At 33.2% G+C, this 21360-nt stretch overlaps 1 protein-coding gene across 3 annotated transcripts in view; it reads left to right on the top strand.

Moving 5' to 3' along the window:
* The window catches only part of LOC129243452 (G protein alpha o subunit), a 110949-nt gene extending 92619 nt beyond the window's left edge, over window positions 1-18330 (top strand). For all 3 annotated transcript variants that reach the window (XM_054880491.1, XM_054880492.1, XM_054880490.1), the window contains 4 exons: window positions 10436-10564; window positions 10638-10767; window positions 12606-12759; window positions 14454-18330. In XM_054880491.1, coding sequence (XP_054736466.1) covers window positions 10436-10564; window positions 10638-10767; window positions 12606-12759; window positions 14454-14641 — 601 coding nt within the window. In that variant the 3' untranslated portion in view covers window positions 14642-18330. The remainder of the gene's footprint in view (window positions 1-10435; window positions 10565-10637; window positions 10768-12605; window positions 12760-14453) is intronic.
* The last annotated feature ends 3030 nt before the right edge of the window (window positions 18331-21360 follow it).

Genomic DNA, 21360 nt, shown 5'->3' with positions numbered 1-21360 from the left:
CAGAGGCTCAGTTGTGGGGAGACTCAGAAAATGAGCCCGGCAAACACTGTTTTCGCATTTTTACGGATGGCTCCAGGACCGAGCATGGCTCCGGCTCTGGGGTCTACGTGGAATCCAGCGGGACAAAACTGCACTTTGCTCTTGAAATGCATGCATCTGTGTTTCAAGCGGAGGTGTATGCAGTTCAAGAAGCGATGAACTTTGTTGTGGAAAAACGATGGAGAGGCAGATCTATATGTGTCTGCAGCGACAGCCAAGCAGCGCTTATGGCCTTAGACAGCCCTCAAACCACATCAGGGGTAGTGAAGTCCTGTAAATCCAGGCTGAACTATGTCGGCAGACATAACAGCCTGATGCTAACATGGGTCCCGGGACACGTGGATATCGCGGGTAACGAGACCTCTGACTCCTTAGCTAAGATGGGCTCTGAAGCCAACTTCTTTGGCCCAGAGCCCGCTTTGCCACTCCCCTCTGCGGCCATCACGGCCACGGTTAGCAAATGGGTAACTACTACCCACAAGCGAGCTTGGCAGGCTGAGAGAGGCTGCAGATGGACAAAACTGATGTTACCTGTCATGTCCGATCGACTGTCGCAAACCCTTCTGTCATTAGGCAGAGAGGAGTGCAGACAGCTGGTTGGACTAATGACGGGCCACTTTCTGTGGGCAAAGCACATGGAATGGTTGGGCATCTCAGACAGTGTACTCTGCCCAGCTTGTGAAGAGGAGGATGAGACGGCGGACCACTTCCTGTGTGTCTGCCCCGCCTTCGCCCGAATCAGGTTTGAGGTCTTTGGCACTGATGTGTTAAGAAGCGACCATCTTGGCTCCTTGGCACCACAAGATCTACTCAGATTTCTTCGGAGATCGGGTAGATTTAAAGAAAATTAAAAGGGAATCCAAGTGTAGTACAATGGACTCAATTAATGTCTGAGTGCTACACTTGCTAGTTGTCCCGACAAAAAAAAAAAAAAAAAAAAAAAAAAAAAAAAAAAAAAAAAAAAAAAAAAAAAAAACCTCTTATTGGAAAACCTGTAAAATGAATTTCAAACAAGTCAATTTATCAAATGAAACTTGCTAATTAGTATCCTTTTGTATTATTTTATAAAGTTATCTACCCTTCTTCTGTTTAGCACTTCAACCTTCGAGAGCATACAGCGTCCCTCTGACTATGAGGAAATGAAATATTTGCGATTATTGGTGTTAATAGTTTTGTACTTATATAAATGTTGTAAATTTGCAAATAAAAAATCGAATTTTTCAAAATCCATTGCACATCTATACTTTGGCAATCGAATGTGCCACGAGTGCTACTTCCGTTACTTTCTCAGTTAGCATTTAACATACACCTCATTGAACAACTTCCGCGTGAAGGCGTTTAACCCTCATAAGGTGTGCGTTATATTTAGGAACCATTTCAATAGTAAGTTAAACTTTTTTCAGCTGAAAATTTAAAGAGTATTGCTTTGAAACTTAATGAAAGTATGTATATACATATATACGTAGGTTGCAACACCAGCGTGAATATGCCAAAGTAAATTTTCACATTATTAATGGCAATCGATCTCCTTTTGATGAATTCAGAAGAGAGCACTGCCGTCAATAAACACGAAAGACCTCCCAAATGTTGAAAAATCACTTGGGATACAGTGGGCTGCATGAGCTGTAACACCCATCAGTTTGTTTACATATTGCCGCAATTTAATTAGGCACATGCATACATACCAACGTATGGCATCATTAAAAAATGTTCAAGAGTTATTACTTATACTATTAAATTTTGAGCAATCGCAGTGTTGCAAGGCAAACAATTGTACATATGGCTAAGTAAATGGGGAAAATAGCTTAAGTAAATTTGCACTATTATGGCAATTGTAGCATCACGATGTGAACCAGAGACTTGCACTCCTCCATTTCATAGTGGATTTCAAGCCTGTGCAGTGATACGGAACATTTATGTTATTGTTATTGTAGGTTTGTATGTTTAATACAAAATATGGCATACATATACAAATATATGTACTATACTATGTAAGCTAACGTAGATAATATTATAAAATAAAATATAAGTATTGAAAAATGGCAGTAATCTAAAATAAAAATAGAGTTCATGCTACAACAAAAATCATGTAACACAAAGTTTCAAAATTTGTACAACATTTTTCAAAACTTTAACAAAACTTTCAAATTTTAACCAGAATATTTAGAATATTTCTGAGTAAGCAGTTTTATATCCCATTGAATTTTAGTACAACAAAGTGCAAGTTTCAAGTGACTCCAAATTAGCGTTGATTTTTGACAATTTTTTGCGCTAAGGTGTCATGCATTTTCTTCCATGCTAAGTATCGAGTGCTTTTTTAGCTGCATGAGAACTCTCGATATCGATATATATGGTTTGATAGCTGAGAATGGCAAAGTGTGTTGACATTTCCATTCAGTAAGGTTTGGCAAGTCATCATCAATCGTTTAAAAATTGTGAAAATTTGTTTGAAAAAAAATAATAAATCTGTTCGCGAAGTTCATATAGCAGTGGCGGCATCATCAGTCCTTATTTCTTTTAAAATGAGAAAGAAACTCCTGTTACCGTGAATGGCATGCGCTATCGAGCTCTGCTGACCGAATTTTTATTTTCAAAAATTAATCAGCTAAAAATCGACGACATTTGGTTCCAACAACACGGCGCAACTTGCCATATAGCACACTTCGATTTATTGTAATATTCAAGTCACCATTGACGCCATACGGCCAGATTTATTGGAAAAAAAGAGTCGAAAATTGAACTGATCGAATGGATAATTTATGAAATTATTCTACCGGATTATAATAAAAAAAAATTCATTCAAAATAATACTTATGTTTCGTATTCTCATTTTAAGTTCTCAAGCTCTTAAAAATATCCAATACATAATCGATTTTTTTGTAAAAGCACAATTTAAATCGACTCGATAATTTAAACATTTCAAGCGTTAAAAAATACAAAATATTTATTTTTCATTAAATTTTATTTCATTGCCGCTAAATAATCCAAGAATCATAATTACATTTTCCGTCATCGAGTTCGATGCTCGCCGTCAGCACTCAATTGAGACTTGCGCCACTATTTAAATTTTAGTGTTGCAAAATAAGGTTTTTAATCAAAAATTGCTAAAGGGTAATAGCGAAACGAAATTATGAACACACGAAATTATGCTACCCCATATTTCAACCTTGAAAGCTAAATGATATTTCGTGGAAAAAATCTAGTACACAAAAAATTTGTGATTATAGTTTTCAACGAATTGTTTCTTCTAAACAATTCAACGGGTTAGTCCAAAGTAAGATTACACAAAATTAATTTGTTTTTGCTTAAATTACACTCTGATGCCTTAATCATGACATACTCAAAGGGTTGCTGCTGAAAAAATTTCAAAGCAATTCTTATTTTGAATTTGACGCTTCTCTCAACGCTGTGCATATTGCACTGAAAACTTTAAACGTATTTTTTAAGTCAGCCAAACTCATAACCCGTACAAATCTTGTCTGACTGACTCTAAATTTTAACAATCAAAGAAATTTGTTTATAAACAAATTTTGGAAGTTTTGTATTTTTAAAAATTTTGCGCTGTTTTAAAACCAAAAACAAAACTAAACTAGCCGCAAGAGTCAAGCTGCGTCTAAGTTTTGCTAAACGCGATGGCCAACAACATAAAACGACTAGATATTTCAGTAAACGATGCGTAAAATTTATTGTATTTGTATTATTGTATTTATTGAATTTAATGTACAATAATCTCTTCCTCATATCTTCGCTTTTGAATGAAGTAGAAAAGGTTACAGTTAAACTAAGTACAAATTCTCTTGGAAAATCATAGAATAAAAGGCATCAAAAATTCAATGTAAAGTTCACATCTGTAATGTAATCTTAACATAACATGATATAGTTAACATATTATTAAAAGTGAAGCGTATTTTCTTATTCATTTTTTAGAAGCATTATACTCGTACAATTCCTAGCTGGTTTAAAACTATTTTATAGTCGATCTCTAGCTCCTCGGCGATGTTACGACTACTAATATGCCGGTGAACTTCGATTATTTCACTGATTTTATCGACATTATCTACATTTTCATTAACATAAAAAATGCCTGACGAAACCGAAATTGCACGAATTAACTGTTACAGGATCAGCACCATAAAAACCTTCCACAATTTCAGCGGCCTGGCTTGCATTTTCGCTTTTATCAAAGAAAAACTGTAAAATGTACCGAATTTTCCCTTTGTTGTTTTCCATTGTTAACACCTTGTAACTCACAATTGAATGGAACAAACAAAACACAGACACACAAAAAAATTTGTAGTGTAAAATGTCACCTTGACAACGAGCATAAACTTTGAATTGTTTGATGGATACTTTGCAAGATATCGATCACTACAGCCACCTAGCGGGAAAATAATGGATGTATTTTTCCCCAAACTAATATAATATATTTTTATATACAATATATATATTACATATAATAAAATAAATATAAAAAATCACCCTGCACTCAGTTATGCTCGCCACTGTATCTATGTATTTTTTATTTACTTATAATTTTTTTTTTATGAAATTTTGTCAACTACTGCGTATAAATATGAGACATGATTGTTTTTTGCTGATTTGAGATGAGTTTAACTTATATATTTTAATATTGATATTTTTCACTTTATTCGATACGTACTTTTGACACATTTGTACTCAATTCAAGCTTTAGTTATGTGATGCCTTGAAATTCAAGTCAACTAAACTTCCAACATTGGCTTTTGTTTTTTTTTTGATTTGCTATGTGTGTTAATTTGTTATGTGTACATAGTTACTAAGAAGAAGAAGATTATTAACAAGCGTGAAAATTAGCAACATTTTGTTAGATAGTTAATGATTCTATAAGTTAATTGATTTTGAAGGTTATTTCATTTGTTTTATCTGCAACAATAAGAAAAAATATAAAATGAAAACAACAGAAAACAATCGATTGTTTTTTTATAAATCAATTATGTAAATGCTTTTCCATATTACTAAAAAAAAATAAAATAAATAAATTATGGGACATACACTTCTGTCAGGTGTTTGGACGAGCTCCTATTTGTGAGACCTACAGTTTTAAGTCGACTCCGAGCGGCAAACGGGTTTTTATGAGACACTTTTTTGATAGCATAAATTCATTCGTTGGTTTGCCGTTGCCTGCCGATGGGTGACTGCTATTAGAAACAAAAATTCATTGTAGTATTTCATGCACGGAAATTCGAACCTATGCAATCCCGAATGGTAATTCTAACCCAATAACCCTTTGGTAGTTTGACTCGTAAAAGTTACTTATTTCGTCCGTATATAAACCAACAGCTCTTGACCTTTTTGGTTGCATGTTAGCTTGCATAGCACAAATTTTGAATTGAGCACCTAAAAACTCGGTCAAAAAACAATATATAATTATTTAAAAAAATTACCAATTCCTGGCAATTATTATTATTATTATTTTTTTTTTGTTAATTTCGTTTGCGTTTACGGAACAAAATTGTTTTAGTAAAATTTCAGGCGTTTAAGTTGAATTTGGAGTATTGTTGTATTAAGGGGTTACATACGTCCACCAGCGCCAAAAAATAAAAACTGTTTTTAGAAGAGATAACAATAGAAATAAATATAAAAAATGTCTATGCATTGCTTATTAGTAGTAAAACTTTATAAAAAAACTTATTTCAATTTTTCTTTACAAAAATTAGTACATAAAAAAACACGTAACCCAAAATACTATGAGAAAAAAGTTGCTCCACGCTCTGCATCAGTTCTCCTTGAAATGTTGATGGATGTGTAAAAAGTGAAAAAATTCTTATAAAATAAAGTTGTAGTTATAGTCTGTCAAGCCGGATTCTCGAATTTCGAAAAATTTTGCAATTTACGGCATTTTAAAAAAAGTATGGGTTTTACGTCATAAATGTCACACTTTAATTATGTTTATAAAATTTTTTAATATTGGGAGGTTGAATTAGTTTTAAAGATTTTTTTCGAAGATTTGGGGCTTTATTGTGAAAAAACGGTACAAAATATTTTATTCGAAGTATTGGCCATCGCTAGCTACAACTTTCGCCCATCTTTCGGGCAATTTCCGGATGCCGTTTCTCCAAAATTCTGGCCGCTGCTTGGCTATCCATGACTCAACCCATATTTTGGTAGCCTCGTACGAGGAGAACCGCTGGTCCGTCAAATCGAGACTCATATGCCGGAACAAATCATAATCGGAGGGAGCTATGTCTGGACTATACGGCGGGTGGGGTAACACTTCCCAGCCAAGCGTTCCAAGGTATTTTTTGACGGGTTGAGCAACATGCGGCCGAGCGTTGTCATGTTGAAAAATAACCTTGTCGTGCCTTTTTACCGTTTCCGGCCGTTTTTCTTTCAATGCCCGGCTTAAACGCATCAATTGCAGTCGATAACGATCCCCCGTGATTGTTTCGCCCGGTTGGAGCAGCTCAAAATATACGACGCCGACCTGATCCCACCAAATGCAGAGCACGATTTTCTTGCCGTGAATATTCTGCTTGGCCGTCGACGTTGATGCGTGGCCGGGCAAACCCCATGATTTTTTGCGTTTTGGGTTATCGTAGTGAATCCATTTTTCGTCGCCAGTCACCACCCGATGCAAAAAACCCTTCCGATATTGTCGCTCGATCAACAATTCGCACGTAAAAAATCGCCGTTCGACGTCGCGCAGCTTCAACTCGTACGGGACCCAATGTCCTTGCTTTTGGATCATTCCCATCGCTTTTAGACGCTTGCAAACGGTTGATTTATCAACGCCCAATGATTCAGCAAGCTCTTCTTGGGTTTGGCACGAGTCCTCGTTTACCAATTCCCCCAATTTCGCGTCCTCGAACTTTTTGGGCTGGCCAAGACGCTCCTTGTCTTCGGTGTGAAAATCACCACTTTTGAATCGTCGAAACCAGTACTCACATGTTGAAATCGACGGAGTATGGTCTGGGTAGGCCTCCTGCAGCAATTCACGGGCTTGGGCTGTATTTTTTTTTTCAAATTGAAGCAGAAAAGCAAAGCTTCCCGCAAATTGCGTTTCGACGGCACGAAAGTTGACATACTCGGAGCACGAAAACACTGCGTTGTTTATACTTCAGCGAAATGACAGATACTGATAAACAAAGCCTAGGGATGAGGCTTTGTCATGAATATATATTCAGTATTGCCAACGCGATAAAGTGATAAATAGCGCCATCTGTGTGTCACCTTTAAAACTAATTCAACCTCCCAATAAAAATATCAAAAATCAAATCTATAGAGAAAACACTTTCGAATATTAAAAAAACCGCATCAAAAAATATTAAAAACAGTATAAGTTATTATGCAGAACGTGACGGAAAAAGTAGTTTCGAGAAAAACGAGCTTAAAGTTTGAGGTACAGGAGCGCGCGGACTGCTCTCTACTTAGTTAATGGGCTGTAGAAGCTATAATATTGGGAATTTCCGCATGAAAATTTCACGGTATATTCTTAAGATACTACACTTTCGAAATATCGAAAAAAATCGGTTTTTTGAAAATTCTGAACGTATGTAACCCCTTAAGAGACGTATAGTAAGATTTTATGGCAAATATTGTTGTAGTATACATTAACCCGTTATATCCCTGTGTTCCATTTCTTGAAGAATGGAAGAAATGTTGAACGTTATTTTGGGTATAGAACCGCTGAGAACACCTTATATCTAAAATGTAAGGATCACTTAATTTCATTTGTCATAATCTTTTGCCAATTACCCGTAAGTATTAGCAAAAGAGTAAAAACTTTGACCACCTAAAATAAAATTACGACATGAACTTACCTATACCCTATATTTTTTCTCCCCTCTACCAGAATCTAATGACCAATCACTTGGTGGGAGCTTTGGCCCTTTAAAAAATGCGAACTCTAACTTTCAAACCATCGGCAAATGTATACATATTTCATTTCATTAACGAAATATTGTTTTACTGGAAAAAATGTATTTTATCGTACAGTTTTTGTTTTAATAACTCATTTTTCGATATTTTCTGGGTATAATCCACTATGTGGACAACCTGTTCTTTTATATTCTCTGAGCGTTTCTAGATCGAGTAAGTAACTAAAGACTGTCTGATACAATAACAAGTTTTAGTTCCCATTAAAACCTCTTACGCCTCTCTTAAATTTGCATCCGTATGAACAGTCATCAAAAAATAACTTAACCCGAGTTCTGCTGTATTTTCTGCTCATGACTAGGGTCCTTCTAAGCGATTTCATTAATATTTCCATTTACATAATATATGATAGATGAGATGTTTATGAAAAGCTACTCCCTGGCAGAAATCGAACCCAAGGTTGGTGGTCGCGTATTGACACCGTTATAAAAAAGTGCGTGTAGCGTAGTACGTATAACAGAAGTGAAACTTTCGGGGCAGACAAAGAAAGAGGGAAAGACCCGAGAAGAAATGAGAGAGAAAGAATATATATCTAAATAAATTCACAACATTTGCAGAGAATACAAATAGACAAAATTTATAAAAAACGGAGAAGGGTCGACCGGTGTAGTTAAACGCCGGACACAAACCGTGGCAACAACGCGCACTACTCCGAACGTTTATCACCCGCACAAACGCAGGGCACAAATTACCGCAAGGCAATACCAATAAATCCGACGCCGAAGTGGATAGTACTTTATAGTACGCACAAGCACTAGCCAGGAAAGGAAAATAAGGAAAATTGGGACCAAAAAACGCCCCAAACAGTAGGCACCAAGGAAATTTAACGCCAAAAAGTACGCACCAAAAATATATTTCCTACAAGTTTGCACCAACAATCAAAAAGTAGGCAGTGTTATTTCTTACTAAAATTAGCAACCACAAGGAAAAACTCAGGAAAAAGAGCCTAAAGTGTATCTAAGATATATATATATTTCTCTCTCTCTCCTTTTCCTCTACGTTATATATTTTTTCTCTCTCGCGGAACGAAAATGCCTAAAACGTTGCATGGCCATGAAATTTTACTCTCCATTCTCGCTCGTCCATCGACGCCTAAGAAGTTTCACTTCAAAAAAAAAATCTTTGAATGATTTTAATAAGCACAGTGGAAATCAAATCTAGAGCCTACTGGCAACGGCGACCACTATATGAGCTACCTACTCTTATGGCATATCCTATATCACGGAAAAGCACCTCGTATTCCACTTATTCACCCACCACGTAGCTATCATCAATTCTATTTATATGTATATCTGTATTGTCAAAGTAATATGTATTTATTTGCAACCAATGCTGCTTCCGCTCCAGCACACGTTGCTTCTCGCCTAGTCAGCTTCTCTGCACAAAATGTCTAACTCTAATATATATGTATGCTTTCAATTGCAGTCCCTCAGCTAATGGGGGTTACAATGAGTTGTTGATGGTGTTGTGGTATTTCTGTTATGGCTTAATTGGCGAGTGCACGTATATATATATACCTGTGTTCAAAGTAGTAGGAGCGTGACGAATTACCATGTTTTAACTATTTTTTTATTAAATTTTTGTTTACAGATTTTTCCAAAAGTACGAGTATAGTGCATTCTGCAACAAAAAGTATATAACACACAAAAATTTAACTAATTATTAAAAAAAATACTTCAAAATTTTCAACTTTTTATTCATAATGTTTAGAATTTAGATAATTTTTAGTCTAACAAAGTGTAAGTGTCAGGTGGTTCAAAATTCTCGTTTATTTTTGAATTTTTTTTTCTTCTATGTGCTGCTTGTCAGAAATCGACGTGATTTTTGAGCGACTTCAAACACTTTATTGTACTGAAATTTGAAGTTTTATAAAGATTCTGATTAGAAGTTCAAAATTTCGATCAGAATTTTTTTTTAATTTGTTAAATTTTTCTGTGTTTTGTACAAAGTTTGAACCTTTGAATTATATGGTTTTTGTTGTAGAATGCACTATATTGTTTTACAGAAACATAAAAAACAGAAAAAAAATTAAATACAAAACACAAAAAGCATAGTTAAAACTTGATAATTCGTCGCGTTCCATTATTTTGAACACAGGAGTATGTACAAGTAACTGCGTTTATGGCAATAGTAGCTAATTAAAATATATTTACTCAGCGGAGTTATGCCGGTAGTTGGTTGCTGATTTTATTAAAGCTGCTGAACCCTCAACTTTTTTTATTGAATTTGTTGCTGTGACATTTTTCCTGTTTTAGCGATTTTCTACGTAGTCGAACGAGCAGTTGAATGAGGGCATTTTTTTTATTTCAAAGTTTATTTAAATTCAATCACTGGCTGCGAAAAGTGTACTGGTTCGCAGAAGAGTACTTATCACTTCCCCGTATTTTATTTAATTATGTGTAATTGTATTCAATTAATAAACACACAAACTGAATTATGAATTTATCTGATTAAATGTTTCCTTTCCATTTGCTACTTGCAGTTTCCTCGATGATTTGGATCGGTTAGGCGCCAAGGATTACCAACCAACCGAGCAGGACATTCTACGCACTCGTGTCAAGACGACTGGTATTGTTGAAGTGCACTTTTCCTTCAAGAATCTCAATTTCAAGTGAGCATTTGCATGGGATACGCTTTCTACTTTTCCAATTACTTACACTGATTTATTTATTATTTTTCCATAGACTATTTGATGTTGGCGGTCAGCGATCGGAGCGAAAGAAATGGATACATTGCTTCGAAGATGTGACTGCGATTATTTTCTGCGTTGCCATGTCTGAATATGATCAAGTCTTGCATGAAGATGAAACCACGGTAAGCACGAAAGAAATTTGAGTTTTAGTTTCTTTTTTATTTTTTGTTTTATTTATTTAAGTGTTTAGATATGTTTACATCAAGCAAAGCTTTTCATTAAATATACACGAGTCCATTATAGATAGTGGAACATCGACTGATTACTGTTTAGAAATCCTGTCAAAAATCTCGTTTTAAGGATTTTCTCTTTATTAGAAAGAGTAAACCTACCGATTAATTTTAGAGTATTACTTCATTCAAATGCACTCCTGCACAGTAGTGTCGTGTCAGCTCAATTGACGGTTTCTGGCTCGGCTCACTGTCGTATTAATGGTCTGAATCATACTTATCCCCACAAATAAAGTCTAGCAGGGTCTTTTCGCAGCTCCAAGACGTCGAATTGGCATCCTTTATTGTCCACCAATTGGCATTTTGATTGAGTGGTACGAACCATGACAAGTTTTTGTGGTGTCCTGAAGTGAATTTCATTGAAATTTTCATTGAATTGCATTGAAATCCACTCGGAAAAAATTACAACCTGCCCGATAATCTATTTCAAGATGACCTTAAACAAGCACTCTGTGGTTGTAACTGCGTACAAGATTTACCATAAATTTTTGGGGTATGCTGCTTAAGTGCCAGTTTTTGGTTAGGAGTAAATCAGTGTCATTCTGTATGCTCGATTGTCGTAGCGCCGAAACAAATGAGCTAACTGAATTGCGATAAATGAGAATATTTCAAGCCAATGAAATGGCGCACAAGAAAGATGCAGAGCAAGAAACATTTCGATCCCATTCTAACGATGATGCCATGCGGAACCTTTCGTCGCTTTCGAAATAATGAAACTATGTAATGCTTAGTGAATAGACGCAAAGTTTTGTTTCACCACGACAACGCAAGACCTCATACCGCAAGGCAAACATTAGGCAAGCTGAACGAGCTCGGATGAGAGCTAATGCCGCATCACTATACTCTCCTGATATTGCACCTTGTGATTATCACCTTTTCCGTGGACTTCAATCCCATATGAGTAACAAGAACTACTCCTCAAAAGAAGCTATAAAAAGGGATATCGAAGCGTATTTTGGCTCCAAGGACAAAAAATTTTTTGAGCAGGGAATTAAAAATTTGCCTAAACGTTGCGAAGACATTGTAAATAATGAAGGGAAATATATTATTGATTAATAAGTACTTTAAACATCTTTTTTATTAATTTTAAAACCACCTTAAAAAACGCACGAACTTATGGACTGACCTGATAAGAGGACGAACTGGGCCAAACACCCAACAAAGGGAGTAGAAGCCTACTACATATACAAGGTGGTGCAAAATTAAGCATACATTTTTTTATAACTTTTTTACTAAAAAAATTATTTTGAGTGATGGAAATCTTTATTTTGACTTTAACGCGCTCCATTGATTGTATGTTTGTACACTGCAGCTGTCTAGCTAACAAGTGTCAAATATGATTGACGCATGTCGCCTTTTGCAGAAATTATAAATCTTCTGATAACGTGATTAATTTTGCGCCACCTTATATCTATGCGCATATATGTATATAACTATATCTTCATTTTCGGTATGCCAAAAGCTCATGGAATTTAAGCGCTTTGGTTAATTTTTTATTTTTTTTTAATACAAAATAAAAATTAGTAAAACAATTCTCTAGACTTTTAACACATCATCACATTTGACTTGGGCAGCTTTTGCTTTTAGATCTACAAAGCAAACTCTTTTATAAAAAAAGCAAAAGCAATAGATTTAATAGTTTTTTAGAAAGAGCTGAAAAAATAGTATAGCAATAATAAAATTTACTTTCGCTATATTTAATTTCTTATTGGATAATCTTCCCTTTTCAGAACCGAATGCAAGAGTCCTTGAAGCTGTTTGATTCCATTTGCAATAATAAGTGGTTCACGGACACCTCCATAATTTTATTTTTAAATAAAAAGGATTTGTTTGAGGAAAAGATTCGCAAGAGTCCATTGACAATCTGCTTCCCAGAATATACAGGTAAGTTGAAATTTGATATACGCACACCCCAATTTCACGGTTCTTAATCTGAGCGTAATGAAGTGTAAGTTTGATGTGGCTGAAAATTCTCGTTGATTTTTCATAATTTTTCCCCCTCACGGTGTTGCGCATTTTTTCCGTATTAAAAAAATGTCGTACGCGTTCATTCGTTATATAAAAAACTTGCGCGGTATTAAAGTAGGAAATAGGAATAATTTTTTTTATAATAAAAACCGAAAAGTTTTCGAGAAATTCTAATTAAAATCCGTGGAATTGGGCTGAAAAATTTGAGAAAGTTTTCTAAATTTTGTACGAATTTTTGAACTAAGTTTTTTAGGACAATGAGTAATCGTTTTATACACTAATAATGAATATTAAAAAAAAAAGAGAAATGGTCAAAGTTGATCAAAATATTGAGGAGCTATCATTTGTCGCGGACTCTACGCTTAGATAAACAGAATGAAACCAGTTACATGCAATTTTAACACAGATTCCGACATTAACAAGTCGATTAATACAAAAATTAACATATTTTAAATTACAAGAACAAGCAGAGGCATCCCTTGTGTATTCTTTTGCGCTGAATATGAATCTGACCTTTAAAATAGTCCATCGCGTCAGAATTTTAAGTAATTCTAAGTAAATTTTCTATTTGTGGCATAAATATATCTTTTGTTCTTTATTTTCATATATGGAATCATTTAGTATGCATTCTTAGCTTCTAAACTCCATTTCAAAAATTGGTTTACGATGCATGCATTTTGCTATCCCTAGCAGGACGATGATTCTCAAAGAGTTGAAGTGCTTTACAAATGTTTAAATGTCGTAAAATTAATATAAAAATAATACATAATAAATTTAAAAATAATATAAAATAAATATAAAGTAATACAAAATAAAAAAAGTTTTTGAACTTTTAAAAGAAGTTTTAAAAATGGCGAAAGTAGACTTTATTAAGACATTTACGTAGAAATACTTAAAATCCTGACCTGATGGACAGAGAGGCCAGACAGGAAAGGCCTAATTCGCATTCAGCGCAAAAATATACCCCAGATTGTTCTTGTAATTGACTCTTCCAATAAAATTAAAACGTAACTCATACAGAAAAAAATTGTTAAAAAGTAACTGAAATCATTTTTTAGTTTTGGGAAAAAGAAATCCAATATTTTCCCGCTAGATGGCTGTAGTGATCGATATCTTGCAAAATATCCATCAAACAATTCAAAGGTTATGCTCGTTGTCAAGGTGAAATTAAACACTAAATAAATTCTTTTGTTGTTTTTTGTTTGATCCATTCAGTTGTGAGTTACAGGGTGTTAAAATTGGAAGTCAAATAAGGAAAATTCGGTACATTTTACAGACAAAGGCGAAAACGCAAGCCAGGCCGTTGAACTTGTGAATGGTGTTTACGTGTGATTTCCATTCAGGCATTTTTGATGTTAAATGTAGATAATGTCGAAAATGTCGATAAAAATACAGAAATAATCGAAGTTGGCCGGCATGTTAGTAGTCGTAGCATCGCCGAGGAGCTAAAGATCGGCCATAAAATAGTTTTAAACCATTTGTGCCAAAGTTTTACGCAAAAATAATGGATTTCTTTTTCCCCTAACTAATATTATTTTATTACGATAATTTCCACTTTCTTTTGTACTTCAAATCGATACATGCTTCCATAATTTTTTTTCTCCTTGCAGGTGGTCAAGAGTACAGTGAAGCTGCTGCGTATATTCAGGCACAATTCGAAGCGAAAAACAAATCAACCTCAAAAGAAATCTACTGCCACATGACGTGCGCCACAGATACGAACAATATACAGTTTGTTTTTGATGCGGTAACGGATGTGATTATTGCCAACAATTTGAGAGGCTGCGGTCTGTATTAAGTAATAAAAACTAAAGTCCAGTGCCGCAAGCAAACAAGCAGCGCATTGCAAGAATCATTGTCGGACTCCATCACCACCGCTCCAACTACTACTACGATTACCAACTACAACTACATACCACTACTGCAATCACAAACGCAACCAGAACAACAGCTACTACTAACTAAATACTAACATTATCAACTCATCCAAAAAGTACCAAACTAAAGTAAAGAGGTCAATGCCAAGCAGACTCATTTTAATACCTGTGAATAACTGCGGAAAGATTTCAAGAATTTTTAGTATTTTCTCTGATATGAACGAGACAAGAGTTTATCGAAAACATCAGCGTAACGAAACAAGGCAAAAATGTTTTTGTACCAATTCAATGGATTATTAAATCTACTACTTAGCTATTTTACTTTTAAATAATTGCAAATTTAGTTCCATGATTTTATTATTTTCTTTGAGAACCAAAACAAAAAAAGAAAATTTCGAAATATCACAGGACTAATATTTAAACTGCAAAAGATTTATGTGATTATATAATGACGATGATGGCGGTGAGTGATGGATAGCTGATTGAATGGTTTGTTAAGGCGTTGTGCTTTAAATTGGAGCCGAAAGCTAACGCAACAACCACAGCAGTAGCAGCAGAAGAGCGAAATGTACATTTTAGTCAAGCAAAATAAACAAAAGAACAAAGTAAAACATAAACGCACACACAAACACACACACACAATGGCATCAAAACACACAAGGAACTTTATTACTTATTAAGCTTATTAAGAAGAAGAAGAAAAACACAACAAGCAAACTTTATTATAATAGCCAGAGAAAACAAATAATTAAACAATTTAAGAAACAGTCAATGTTAAGTTCTTATACATACATACATGCATACATAAAAAAAACCTGGTCACTGTAATGTAAAATCTTTGCCGATTCACTGTAAAAAGCCGAATGATTAATGTATGTACTGTAGATACATACAAACATTAGAAAAGAGGTGAAAACAACAAAATAAGTGTAATACGTAAATCAAAAATTCGACTTAGAGCATATGCACCGTTACTTCTCTTCTAGTGTACTCTAAACGACATACATATGTACATTAGGCTGATACTAAGACGACTAAAAGCTAAAGTGACCGATTATTACATACACATGGAGACATTATACAAACATAATTATAAATTGATTTCCTTTGCTAGTAGAACGCTGATGGTGAACACGCACACTACTATATAAATTACATGCATACCTTTAAATCAGCACAAATAGGAACGGAACGAACGCACACAAATGCAAAATGTACTAAAAGTGCAAAATCAAATAAACAGAAAATACGTATGAAAGGAAATCGGCACAAATGAGTTCAGTTTAGACAATTTTTGTGTTGTTTTTTTTTTTTTAATTAACTTTAACTTTAGACTGCGTGTACGGATTTCACATTTGATATCAAGGCGAAGTGGTTTGCTAAAAACTGCAGAAATACTTTTTTTATATTTGTTGTTTTTTTGATTTTGTGTTTAGATCGACGGCTATTTTTGTAGGTTTTTCGTATTGCAATGTTATTGAAAGAGCGACTGAAGTTGTGGCCATAGTATTTTACGAAGAAAAAATCCGAATTTTTTGCTATTTTTTGTTTTCTATATTGTTGCGTATTAGTGTTCAAATATTTTTATTTGGCTTCTCGCCTATTGGATTGCTCATCACTAATTGTTTTTCATAATAAAGTACTATAGTATTTTTACCAAATTTTGAATCACCTTGATCTTCAAGAAAATTTTGCAATGCTTATGGCTCTGATAGTCTGGCGATGTATGTGTTTCTTCAACCAAAGCAATAATCAATTAAAATATTACCATTTGTATTGTTATTAAAGTTTGATCAAGCGCAGTAAGGATCTCAAAAGGAAAATATTTAATAGTGAAGCTTAGAGAATTCCCCTTATTGCATACTAAATTTTATGCTTCTCAAAATTTGGCTACACCCTGCATTAGTAATGGCGCAAAGAGAAAATACGGGACTTATTCTAGCGAGCTTACGCTTTTGATACAGTATGCAATTCTTATAGCATTGCTGATCGTGCGATCTTCAGCGAAATTCTTCATGTTTCTTTATGCATCTCAGAGTGAGCTTTAATAAAATTCTCAGAAGGAAAGTAGTATTTAAAAGAATATTAAAGTTTTTCTGTAAATTTGTGGGGCATGTATGTAGATCATGCGAACTTCATTGAAATTTTTGAAATTGTTTAAGCTCCAAAAGAATTAGTAAAATTAACAGAATAAAAAAATGCAATATTGTATGTTTATTTCACGATGAATGTTAATTTAAAAATATTCTCCAAAAATTTAAAAATATTTCACCCGCTCTGCGAGTGTCGCTTAGTAATAGATAAACGACTGCCAAGCAATTATCGACTATCTTTGGCTTTAGTTGTACGAGTACATATAACTCAATAGATAAAAGTCTATTCTAATGCCAGTCGGCATTCGCAATAAGGGTGTCCTATTTTGTTTAAGCTTCTATCGAAATATATACTTTTTTCGTTGGTAGGAAAGATAAATGAAAAATGCACACATTGCTGCCATTTCTTTTTGAAATTTCTTCAGCCATATTCAAACCAAACTCATTAATGTCGACACGTTTACGGACTGAATTTCCCCATTCATTCGCGCGTTATTTAAAAATAAACATGGCAAACATTTATTTAACTGCTTGCAACTCTAAAAGTATCATTCTAAGAGCAGTTTATGCAAATATGCCGGAAGAAATTGTTATTATTTATTTTCCAACATGGCAAAATATTTCGAAGAGATTGTTAGTATTTTATTAAATTATATTTATACTGTTTCTATTTTATTACTTTAATTTACAACAAATATGTAGGCATGAAATATAAAGTTTTAGTTGCTCTTTTGAATATTTCAAACGTTTTAGAGCAGAAACCATGTAAAAAATAATAATCCATTACTCTTCACAGCTATTCAATACTTTTAGTCATTTGGGAATGCCATTCATTATATTTGTACTGGAAATGACAGGCCTCTTTAGTATTCCAATTCCAATTGAAAAGGTAGATAATAATATAAGATTTTATAAGTTTTGAAAATTTTTGTGAAATTTCGTGTCTGAACAACCGTTATAAAATTTTACATATGCGCTAAAAAAAACACGCACCTACTGCCCTAACCACTATAAAGTCGTATCGCTACGATTTTTGCTCATATATACTGGATTGCAAAGTTATAAATACACTATTATCAAAAAAATATAGTTTATACTAAAAAAAAAAAAAAAAAACATTCACAATACAACAGAATGCAAAGTTTAAAATTTCTTTAAAATTTTATCTAAGCCTTAAACTTTTTAATTTTAAACTTTTGACCTTTAGTATAACAAAGTGCAAGTTTCTAGTGACTACAAAATACCGCTGATTTTTGTAATTTTTTTTTTATTTGTTGACGATGCTAGGCTTTGTCTTCCATATAATTATGGAGTGAGTATCGAAAAAAAGTGTAACATCTGAGCGAAAAAAAACATTGTCAAAAATCAAAGGCATACACAGCAAATTTGCTTTCGTTTGTTAAAGATGCTACCATTAAGTTTTAGCATAGCCTTAAATACCAATGATCTCACAGACGATGGAATACCCTGACGTTTTGTGAATTTTCATCCCGCCATTTAAATAAAAGTTAAAAAGAAAAAAATCAAAGGCATACACAGCAAATTTGCTTTCGTTTGTTAAAGAAGCTACCATTAAGTTTTAGCATTGCCTTAAATACCAATGATCTCACAGACGATGGAATACCCTGACGTTTTGTGAATTTTCATCCCGCCATTTAAATAAAAGTTAAAAAGAAAAACCAAAAATTGAAGGTATTTTATAGTGACCTAAAATCTTGCATTGTCATACTTAAATTCAATGGGTTATAAAACTACATACCCGGAAAAATTCTAAAAGACCTGGTTAAAAAGTTTAAAGTTTTGATGAGATTTTGAAAAATAATATAAAAAATAATTAAAAAAAAAAAATGTTTAATTTTAAACAAAAAAAAAAATGTTTAAATAAAACAATTAAAAAAATAAAAATTTGTACAAAATTTTAAACAAAAAAATTCATTAAATAAAATTATTTAAAAAAAAATTCAAAATTTGGTTAAAAATATTAAAAAGAATTAAAAATTTGTACAAAACTCGAAACAAAGAAATCATTTAAAAAATTTTGAAATATGTACAAAATTTTAAATAAAAAAAAATGCTGTAACTAAAACAATTTAAAGAAAATTAAAAATTGTGCAAAATTCTAAACTTTGCCTTATATTGTTTTTGTTCTACTATGAACTATGTATATGTTTATAAAAGCACAGTGGTGTGCTTTATATTTTACAACAAGCTGTGTATATGAGCAGAAATCATAGGTGTACGAAATAATAGTGGTTAAGGCAAGTACATTTTCAAAACAACCAAGAGTTTTGGAACTATTATTAGAAATTTGTAAACTTTATGCTAAAAGCAAACGCACATTTTTTCTATAAAACCAGAGCTGTCGTTAGAAAATTCTTCGCCTATACAAAATTGCTCGAGCCACAATAAATATTTGCGCCAATACAAAATTGTTCGAGCCACAATAAGTATTTCCGCCTATACAAAATTGTTCGTGCCACAATAAATATTTGTGCCACGAGAGCTTCTGCATCGCTTCCATATTTCTGCTCGTGGTCTGTAAAAGGCTTCCGCTTCAGCTGGATTTTTTTTTTCTACATAAACACAGCCGCACATTCATGCGTACAATACAATACAATTACGCTACATACGAAGAAACATAATAACGAAATTACAAAAAAAAAGAAAAAGTAAACAGAAATGTAAATGGGAGATTTATACTAAATAAATATGTTTAACCATTAAAATAAATATGTAATAAATGAATAATGTTTATGTATTTAGTGAAATGGCATTTAACACAATTTACGTGTAATTGTTTATACTATTATTATTGATTATGATGTATGTATATGTATTATTATAAATGTATATGTATTTATATTATGTGTGAGCCGAAGGCTCGAAATAATTGAATTTATTTAATTTTACATTGCCTTTTGCTGAAAATAGAAATTACTAAATATTGTTGTGGGTATTTTTTTTAATTGTTTTTTTTTTTTTGTTTTTTGATAACTTATAGAAGCATTTTTTATTGCATTTGTTTTTTGTACAAATATGTAAAATCACTGCATTTTATTTGGTTTTATTTGAAAAGTAAGCAAATACACATCACATAAAAAATGCCGGTCAAAATGTCCACATGAAAAAAGTCAAAGAGCGCCCATAGCCGTACATATACTGCTTCTCCCCCCTACTCGCTTTACTTTCACATTCTACAGTTACAAAACAAAAAACTGTTGCATCTAATCTCAATGTCTTTTCGAATATTTTAACTGTCTTAGAAAATAATTACCACTTGCGATTTGTAGTATTAAGTTTAGTTTGCTCTCTCGCCATATCCAATTTAATTTATGCGCCATTTAATTACTACGAAAAACACAGAGATAGGCGTTTAACTTAACAAACTTTTGCGTAATCAAAACGAGAATATTTCATATTCTTCGTGAAAGTGTGTCACCAAACATAGTAAAATGTGTGATTAATTCTCGTATATAATAGTTGTCGAATATTTCAGCATTACAACAAAGCGCCTATTTGTAAATTTTTCTGTGTATAACTTAAAGGGTTTCCCCCGCTTAAATTTGCTATTTCTCAATTTTCTCCTTTTTCTCCTCCCTCTCTCTCTCTCTCTTTCCCCTAAATATATACATATACATATATAAATTCGATGCTACTGTAGTTAAGTTATTTAAATAAATAAATGTACACTGTCTGCACAGATTTACTTACTCTTACGTATATTCACATACTCGTAAGTTGCAATTGTACCAAAAATCAGTTTTAATAAAGTCTAAATAAATATGTATTTAATATTATTTAAGCTCGCCTCAATCATCAATACATGCATTTATTAAACTACAACAAAAACAAAGTATTAGGTAACACATTACAATTGCTATTAAAACAACACCCGCACACCGCGGACAAAGTGGGGATAATTGGAAGATAGTTAATGGGCCAATGAAACTGTTTCAGTATATTGCGAATAAGGTTTGGACACTTTAGAAAAATTTTATTTCATTCGAGGAATTTCTTTTGTTGAATATTTCAAGTAGTGTGTCGCAAAATAACCCTCTTACTACCGAATACTGTTGCGGCAATGAGTCCCTTAATCGGCACCTTAACCCAACCTAAACCAAATGATATTTGCCTAATATTGTATAAAAGAAAATGTGTTCTATGCTGGCCTGCATGTTAACTGCTGAGTTGAAAATAGGGTGTAAAAATAAATGATGAAAATCGCGAGCGAAAACGTTAAATTCCAGATTCGTTTACATATATTTGTCATTAATAAGCGTCGTTCAAAATGATGCTGAAAAACGCGAACTAAATTATGTAATTTTTTTAATTATCTCAAAGACTGATTTAAATTTTTTTTCAAATGTAAAGGAACAATTTTTTTTAATTTTTTTTTTTTCATTGATTATCTCAAAGATTGATTTTTTTTTTAATTTTTTTTTTTTTCAAACTTTCACAGATTTAGAATGAACGCGCGGGGCATTCGAAATCATGTCGAAAACGCGCCTTAAATTATATAATATTATATTTTAATTACCTCAAAGATT

Source organism: Anastrepha obliqua, chromosome 4 (assembly GCF_027943255.1).
Source record: "Anastrepha obliqua isolate idAnaObli1 chromosome 4, idAnaObli1_1.0, whole genome shotgun sequence".
NCBI classification, from domain to species: Eukaryota; Metazoa; Arthropoda; class Insecta; order Diptera; family Tephritidae; genus Anastrepha; species Anastrepha obliqua.
Note: the sequence above shows the minus strand (reverse complement) of the source record. Positions and strands in the feature narration are given on the sequence as shown.